Source organism: Galeopterus variegatus, unplaced genomic scaffold (assembly GCF_000696425.1).
Source record: "Galeopterus variegatus unplaced genomic scaffold, G_variegatus-3.0.2 Scaffold935, whole genome shotgun sequence".
Lineage (NCBI taxonomy): Eukaryota > Metazoa > Chordata > Mammalia > Dermoptera > Cynocephalidae > Galeopterus > Galeopterus variegatus.
Genome location: NW_007727046.1, coordinates 1 through 9,165, shown reverse-complemented (window position 1 = coordinate 9,165; position 9,165 = coordinate 1). Strand labels below are relative to the sequence as shown.

At 46.5% G+C, this 9,165-nt stretch overlaps 1 protein-coding gene across 1 annotated transcript; it reads left to right on the top strand.

The window, feature by feature from the left end:
* Positions 1-1,018: 1,018 nt before the first annotated feature.
* On the top strand, positions 1,019-8,906 carry TXNDC15 (thioredoxin domain containing 15; the record flags this gene model as incomplete). The annotated part of the gene is made up of 2 exons (XM_008573579.1): positions 1,019-1,136; positions 8,422-8,906. Coding segments are annotated over exons 1-2 (552 nt in total), but the record flags the coding sequence as incomplete, so codon positions are not given.
* Positions 8,907-9,165: the final 259 nt, after the last annotated feature.

Here is a 9,165-nt window from a genome sequence, read left to right as displayed (position 1 = left end):
GTTAACAAACTGATGTAAATATCTTTGAAATCTATTTCTATTTTTCCCCAAACCTCTTATTATAATAAGTTTGGAAGCTGCACTCTGCATTGATTAGGCCTGGTGGCTGCTCAAAACTTGCTTCTTTAGATTTTTGAAGACCCTCCCCGTCAAAAGACCCTAATCATTGACAGGATAGGATCATCCTCTTTATCCCTCCTCAGAATTTTCTTACACTCTCCCTCTCTGCCTTCGCCTGGGAATGCAGAGCCCTGTTCCTCAGTTGCACACCTCACCTTCACATCTATGCCTTCATTCTAAGCCCCTTCCTAGCTTTATGCTCCAAGTAGCTCCACCTCCACCATGACCCAGAGCCAATGCTCATGGTCCAAGCCCTAGGTGGGTGATTTAGGGAGGAAAAGGTTGCTCTGGAGGTGAGTTAGTTAAAACCAACCAACGAACCAACCATCTCTTGCTCTGAGTAGATAGGTAGGGTTAGGGTTGTCAGATATAGCAAATAAAATTACAGGGTGCTCAGTTATGTTATGTCCCTTATTGTGAAAAATTATTTATGTGAAACTCAAATTTAACTGGGTATCCTGTATTCCATCTGTCAACCCTAGGTAGGGTAGCACGAATAAAGCAAGAGATTTGAGATTTGCAGCGTCCAAAGGTTCTCTATGGGGTACTCCAAGATTTCTGGGCCTTTCTGGCTCTGGGAATGAAGTGTGGAAACATTCTGCGAGTAGGAGCAGTGCGTGGTGCAAGCAGTCAGGCCCTGACTCGAGTGGGAAGAAAGGGGGCCACGGACCTCTACTGGAGCACCATTCTGGACGTGAGGTTCAGCGGACTTCGAAACCACCTGCGATGTCCGGAAGCTGGCTCCTAAAGAGAGCCAGAGGACGTCTGCCTGACTCAAAGATGGCGCCTGCGGTGGCTGCCAGGTGTCAAGATGGCGGGGCGGGGCCGCGCCCGCGCTCCCGGGCTCTCCTCCCCCCGCCTTCCTCGGGCTGAGAGCGCGACTCGCGTCGCAGTGAGCCGGTTACCCTTCGACCTGCGTGGTGGGCCCGGCCGCCGGCCGCCGTGCGCCATGCGGCTCCTCGGCTGGGGGCAGGGACTGCTGTGGGTGCTGGGGCTTCCCGCCCGCGGCCTGGAGGGTGAGTGCGGGCCGGGGTTGGGGCCGTGGCCGGGGGCGGCAGGCGGCGGTGCGTGAGATGACGGGACGAGGAGGTCTCCACCCCGGCGACGCTCCTTTACCTGCGCGAAGGCCCGCAAAGCGCGCCTCACCTCTTGCCGGCGTCCTCCCTCGCGCTCGTCCCGACCTCCTTCCGCGGTGTGCTGCCCGCTCGTGGTCCGCGGTAGGGGGAAGGCGGAGGGATCCCGGGTGCGACACCGCCACGTTCAGGCCCCTTCAGTAGCATCTGTTAGTCCGGAGGGACCGCGTATATAGCGCCTGCTGAGGCATACCCTCCTGTGATGAGCACTTTATTATTAATAATAATCATAACCAATAGCCGACATTTGTTGCTGCCAGGGCCAGGAACTTTGCATAAAGCAACATCATCTCATTAAATCCTCCCACCAACCCTGTGAGATAGATTCCATTAGCATCTACAGATGGAGATGCTGAGGCCAAGCAATCTGCCCAAGTTTGCACGTATAGTAAGTGGCAGAGCCTATCTCTGACTACACAGGGCGCGCTGGAGTCTACCCTGCTGCACCACTTTCTTAAGGGGGACGCTCTAGGTCGGATGCCGGCATGAAGGACAGACAAGAAAAACACAGGAGATTCCCAGGGTAACCTCCAGCTTGCCAGAGCGAGCTCTCAGGAGATTTTCTAGTGAGGAAAGCACCACGCTGGAGGCATGGCTGAAGTGGGAGTGGAGGCCTTACCCTCATTGCTCTTGCATAGTCCTATTAAAGTCCAGACCCTTTGGCCTTGCTTGTTATTCAGAGCTTAATAGGAAGCTCTTTCATTTTTCTGAAATGCCCTGGAAGGAGGCAGGTCAGCAGACTGTTGATGAGCAGGGAAATGGGTGAGGAATAGTAACACAGTTATTATCATTAATGAAAGCATTCACTGTGTGCCAGGCACTATGCTTAGTGCTTTACGGTATCATCTTATTTCATCTTGAAATGCTTATGCAGTGGATGTTGTTATTGTTCCCGTTTTATAGATGAGTACACTGAGACTCAGAGACAGTAAATCCTTTGCCAAGGTCATACAGCCGAAGTTGAGGAGCCACAACCATTTAAGCCCACGTCTGCCTGACTTCACAGCTAAACCTCTGTATTCTCACTACACTTAATCACCAGCCTCAGAGGGGTGATAACATGTGCTGGGTATCTTCTGTTTGTCCCCCAGATCATTCTCCAGCTTCTCCATCCCACTTTGTGCCCTCAGTGGCTGCCCTGTATGGAGTAACAGGCTCTCCTGCCACCTTGCTTCCTCTGGGTTGGAATGAGGGGAGAGTGAGGTCAGGATATTGATTCTCTTAGCTCTCTCCCTCAAGGCTGTCTGTCCCCCTTCTTCCCCCATCTCCCCACCCCTGCTGAAAGGCAGTGACTTTTATAGAGCTCTCTTTTTTAAAAAATTTTTATTGAATCATAATTGATTATACATATTTTGGGGGTTTAATGTTGACATACGTTGATCAAATCAATATTACTAGTATATATATTGTTACAAATTGTACTTATTCTTTATGCCCCTTGTCCAATCTCTCCCTGTCCCCCTCTCCTTACCCCCATCCACCACTGATAACCCTGGATTTCTTCTCTCCTTCTGAAAGAGTAATGGTTACTCTGTTGATTGTTACCTAGATGATCTGTCCAATGCTGAGAGGTGTGATCAGGTCTCCCAATATTATTGTAGAGCAGATTCTTCTTCTGTCACTCTGGAATGGGCTTTGTGGAGAGAGACATCCTCTTCTTTTCTTTATCTCTGCTGGTGACTCTCCCTGTGTCAATGCACTCCAGTGGCTGATGGACAATCTCCGTGGTGGTTATGACGTCTAGCCATTTTCATGGCAGCCGTTACTGTGGTGGCTGTGGTGGGACACCCACACGGAGTTGATGTTTTTGGCATGCTCCGTGGCACTGGCGGTATGCCTGGCTGTGGGAGGGGTAGAGCTCTCCTCTTGGGGTGCCCTTGACTGCTTCTGCCTCTGGACCTTGAGTTCCTTACCATTACTTTTAGTTTCTCTGCACACAGCTCACACTGGTCTCTTTATTAAGTTCTCCTCACATTACCCAAGTTAAATGTGCTGTTTTTCCTCACAGAACCTGGGCTGATTCAGGGGACTTATTGTTGCGGTCAGTGTGAGCCCACCTGACAGTGAGGGTCACATTCATGTAGATCCTAGGGATAACATCAGCTGTGGGGTGGATCATTGGTCATCATGGCCGGGCCATGAAGACAGGGTGCAGACAGAGGAGCCTTCACCAGCTGTTTCCTTCTCAGGGTGGCTGAAAATCTAAGGCTTTTTTTCTGCATAGGGTACCACTGGCAGATTAGCAACTGGAGGTGTCAGTGCTGTTCAGGTGTTTAGGAATGGGAGCGAACTCCTGGCTTCAAGACCCCTATGCCAGTCTTCACTAGGCAGTCAGCTAGCAGATTTTACTGAGCACCTGTCATATGCTAGACAGTGTACTGGGCACTGGGGGTACAGTGGTGAGCCAGACAAAGCAGCAGCCTCGCTCTCCTGTCTGGTGGGGAAGGCAGCCATGAAATGACTACAAATAATTAGGTAAATTGCAAGACTGAAAAATACATCAAGGAGAGTCTCAGGGCATTATCAGGCACTGTAATGGGAGACCTCCCACCCTGGTTTGAACGTCAAGGTAGGTGTCTTTATAGAAGTGATGTTTAGGCTAAGATCTGAAGGATGAGTCAGATTAGCCAGAAGAAGAGCGGGGTCAGAGGGCTTTTTCAGCAGAGAAACAGCCTTAGAAAGCTCTGAGGAAGGTGAAAGAATGTGAGTGATCAAAGACCATGTCTGGTGGTGCCAAGTGAGTATGCAGAATGCTATGGAATCCATACTTATTCACAGGACAGGGGGAAGCCATTGAAAAGATTTTAGCAGGGGAGTGATATGATCAGATTTGCCTTTTAACTTTCAGTTCCACTTGGTTTGCTGTGAGGAGCAGGGTCTGGAGAGGAAATAGAGGGCTGACCGCAGAGACCAGTTAGATGGCTATAGCAATTGTCCAAGTGAGAGATGGCTGAGGAGTGTTAGTGGGCATGGGGGCAAGTGGATGGATTCTGAATGTGTTTAGCAGGATAATTAATAGAACTTTGTTATGGCACCTTTCCATCTCTTTGAATTGTAAACTCCAATCATCATTATCATCATCATCACTGCAGTTGTTTATGGAATGCTTACCACGTGCCAGTGTCCATACACATCTTTTCTCATTTAATCTTCACAGTAGCCCTGTACTTTTCTGCATTTTGGTGGTATTTTCTCCATTTGTTAGAGGAGCACACTGAGTATTGCCTATGGAAACCATGGGTTGATGCCCCTCCAACCCCTGGCTATTTTTGATCCTTCTGCACTTGGCTTCCCTGCCACAGAAGCCATTGTGAAGAAACCTGCAGCTGGTAGAGAGCCTTCTGAGAAAAGCTGGAAGGGTGTGCTGGTGCTGACCTAGGCTAGGGCTCCCTGGCAGATTTGGCATGGTGCCCCCACTCTTGCTCTGCAGACAACTTCCTTGCTACCAGTGATGCAGTAATTTTCACTTTATGCATGGCTCAAAGTGTAGTCAGTTTGTTAGGTTAAAAAGTCTCTTAAAGGGCCGGCCCGGTGGCGCACTGCTACAGTGCGCCGCTTGGGAGTGTGGTGGCGCTCCCGCCGAGGGTTCGGATCCCACATACAGACCGGTTCCCGCTCACTGGCTGAGCGAGGTGCGGGCGCAACACCGAGGGTTGCGATCCCGTTGCCGGTCCCGGTCCGGTATGGGCGCGACACTGAGGGTTGCGATCCATTGCTGGACACGAAAAAAGAGACAAAAAGGAAAAAAAAAAAAAGTCTCTTAAAAAGCACATTACCATGGGAGGGTTCAACAGCTCTCACATAGTATGCTATTTTTATCTTAGTATGGAATGTTTCATTTCTTCTTAACACCTAAATGAAAACATTGGGTCCTGAGGGCATAAAAATGTTTTTTGTTCCTAATCTGTACTGTATACTTAAATATCTTCACAGGGTAGAAAAACAATATTCCTGAACTTAAAACACTAGCACCAGGCATCACTTGGACTCCCTGTTGATTTTCTGCAGGGGACATCTATGCGAGGGTGTCCAGAGAGAACCAGATTCTAATTTGTGCCCTGATTTTATTTTCTTGAGGTTCTTTCAGTGTTTAGACATTCTGCATTTACTTATGGAACCTAGGCTGTTGATTAGGTTTAGTGAGGGCAATCTTTGAGGAGCTGGGGTGTTTGTGAGTAGGATTGGCCCTTGTAGTGGACTGAATTATGTCCCCCCAAAACTATTGAAGCTTGAATTGTATTCCCCAGGTTTTATGTATTAGAAGCTTGGCCCCCACTAAGACCGTTAAGAGGGTGGGAAATCCTATATGGTAATTAAAAGGCAGAACTTTGAAGAGGTGATTGGATTGTAGGACCGTGCTATGGCGGTCAGGGGTGTGGTTCTCAGGGCTTTAAAAGAAGAGATTTTGTCTCTCTCTCTTACGCTGCTTCCACTGTCTTGCAATGTGAGACCCCTGGGTCACTGTTGCCAACACCAGATGGGCTTTGGACTTCCCAGCCTCAGAAACTGTAAGCAATAAATTTGGTTTTCTTTATAAATCACCCAGTCTCAGGTCTTTTGTTATAAGCAACATAAATGGACTATTAAAGCCCTCAAACCTGGCATCCTTCTTTCTTCTCCAGATTCTTAGCCTCTCTGGCTTCATTTCCTGCTCTATCTTGTGGATGATCCAACCAACATGTTTTTTCTTCTGATTATACAAGCAATACATGCTTATCAGCCTAAGGCTATATAGAAAGACAGGCTATGTGGTCCTGTCCCCATGAAAATGGCAAAGCCCCCTGCCTAGGCACCCAGCCCTATCTCTGGGTTATAGTCATGGAAATGATTGACCTTTTTCTTTTCTTTTTTTTTTCCTTTTTGTCTTTTTTTACTGACCGGTAATGGGATTGCAACCCTCGGTGTCATGCCCGTACCGGGGACCGGCAACGGGATCGCAACCCTCGGTGTTGCGCCCGCACCACGCTCAGCCAGTGAGCGGGAACCGGTCTCCACATGGGATCCGAACCCTCGGCGGGAGCGCCGCCGCGCTCCCAAACGGCACACTCTCCAGTGCGCCACCAGGCCGGCCCTTTTCTTTTTTTTTTAAAGATGACCGGTAAGGGGATCCCAACCCTTGACTTGGTGTTGTCAGCACGACGCTCTCCCAAGTGAGCTAACCAGCCATCCCTATATAGGGATCCGAACCCGTGGCCTTGGTGTTATCAGCACCACACTCTCCCGAGTGAGCCACGGGCCGGCCCTTGATTGACCTTCTTCTGCTGAAGACTCACCTTGCTGCCCAAGCCCTGAACTCTGCCCTCTCTAACCTACATCGTCACCTCCCTCTCGTTACCTGCTTTCCCATCAACCTTATATATCCTCAAATTGCTCCCATGTCCTAAAAACCAAAATAGAAACTTCCCTTAGTCCCTTGCCTGCCCATAGCTACTACCCTGTCTTCCTTTTTCTCTTTATAGATAGGCCTTTGGAAAGAATTGTGTATTTTTATCCATTTAGTTACCATGTCTGGTACTCTTTATTCATTTATGTGGATTCATATTTCCATCTGGCATCATTTTTCTTCTGCTTGAAGGAGTTCCTTTAAGATTTTTGTCATGTGGGTCTGCTGGTGATGAATTCTTTTAGCTTTAGTGTGTATGAAGAAGTATTTATTTTACCCTTGTTTTTGAAAGGTATTTTGTTGCTTATGGAATTCTGGATTTATAGTTGTTTTCTTTCAGTGCTTTGAAGACACTTCTCTTGCTTGCATTGTTTCCAGCAAAAAATCTGCTGTCATCCTTGTCTTTGTTACTCTGTATATAATGTGTCTTTTTTCTCTGGCTGCTTTTAAGATTTTTCTCTTTGTCACTATTTTGAGCAATTTGATTATGATATGCCTTGGTATAATTCATTGAGCTTGGGGTTTGTTGAGGTTTTTGGATACTAGGATTTATAGTTTTTATCAAGTTTGGAAAGTTTTTGTCCATTATTTCTTAAAATATTTTTCTCCCTGCCCCCCACCCCCTTTCCAGTACTCCAATTATCTATACATTATGCTACTTGAAATTGTGCCATAGCTCACTGATGCTTTTATATGGCCGGGGGGCAGGCAGATTCTTTTTTTCTGAATGCGTTTCATTTTGGATAGGTTCTGTGTATTACTATGCCTTTAAGTATACTATTCTTTTGTTCTGCAATGTCTTATCTGCTGTTAACCCCATCCAGTGCAGTTTTCATCTCATACATGTAGTTTTTTATAGTTTTCATCTTTAGAAGTAAGATTTTTTTTTTAACATCCTAAACTAACTTATTGAACATATGTAACACAGTTATAATTACTATTTTAATATCATTGTCTACTAATTTTGACATCTGTGTAAGTTCTGGGTCGGTTTTGATTGGCTGGTAACTCTCATTATGGATTATATTTCATGTCTGGTAATTTTTTTTTTTGGTGGCTAGCCAATATGGGGATCACAACACCACACTGTAAGCAACTGAGCCAACCGGCCAGCCTAATGTCTGGTAATTTTCGATTGGATGCCAGACAGGAGTTTTACCTTGTTGAACACTGGATATTTTAGTATTCCTATAAATATTCTTGAGCTTTGTTCTGGGGTATCCAAGGTATCATGGCAGGGAGGATAAGGCCTATTCTGGGTAACAGCCAAAAGATTTTGCTTCCAGACCTGGCTCTGCTGCTTACTAGCTATGTGCCATCGGGCACCACGCTTAGCTTCTCTGTGCTTTAACTTGGTCATCTATTAAGTGGGGTAGATAATGCTTGTCTTGCCTATCTCACAGAGCTGTTACAATGTGTGCAAAGATGCTTTGCCTTAGTAGAATCTTGCACAAAACTGTTAGTAGTTTCTTGAGTATTCTTATCAAACAAATAAAAATGTTAACAAGTTTATATTTTCTTAATTGGATATCTCCACTGGAATATTTTTGGTTATAATCCACATGGCAAGCTGCAGGGTTCATGTAAACTGTGTGTTTATCCACTTATTTATTTAATAGTCATTAATCTAGTATGCTCTGTGACCTTCTTCCTGAACTGGAGAATGGTGGGTGGCTCTCTGATAGTTTAATAGAAAGGGAACATTTCATATTTGAGGACTGTAATTCTTTGGGGATCATTTATTTTCAAGTCAAATATGACTGTGAACATGCTGGCATGGTTTAGTTGCAGAGGAAAGTGGTCACTTGTCAGAGGAGAAGCCTGCTCACCCTCTGCAGGTGGGGGTTGTGTACCTGAGTGAAGAGGAGCCCCCACATGATCCGATGGGCCAGGACAGGGCAGCAGAAGAGGCTGATGCAGTGCTGGGACTGGACACCCATGGTGACCACAGGGTGATGTTGTCTGTGATTCCTGGGGAAGCTGAGGACAAACTGAGCTCAGGGCACAGCAGTGGCACCTGTGATGCTGGAGGAGAGGAAGACTCGAGGTGTGACCTCCGAGAGAGCCTCTACTCTCTGGACAGTGCTAGAGCAAACTTCCCTGATAGGGAAGAGGAGTATTACGCAGAGCCAGAAGTGCCAGAATCCGACCCAGCCCCGACAGAGGACGCCAATAACACCGAAAGTCTGAAATCCCCAAAGGTGACCTGTGAGGAGAGAAATGTGACGGGATTAGAAAATTTTACTCTGAAAATTTTGAATATGTCACAGGTAAGAAAAAAAATTATATAGTACTTTTCTCCTTTCTAGCACGTTAATTTTATGATTTAATACTCTATCAACTTTCAAAGGGAGAGTCATAATCTTTATCATATTGCATTGGAATAGCATTTAATGACTGCTCCAGTGAAAATTGACTTTGCTGTCTATGATGTTTATAGGGAAAGGAGGAAATATAACTAGTGTCGATTAGGCTTTTTAGGTGGCCTAAGCCTACTCGTCTTGCAGTAATTTTACCACCAGGACTCAT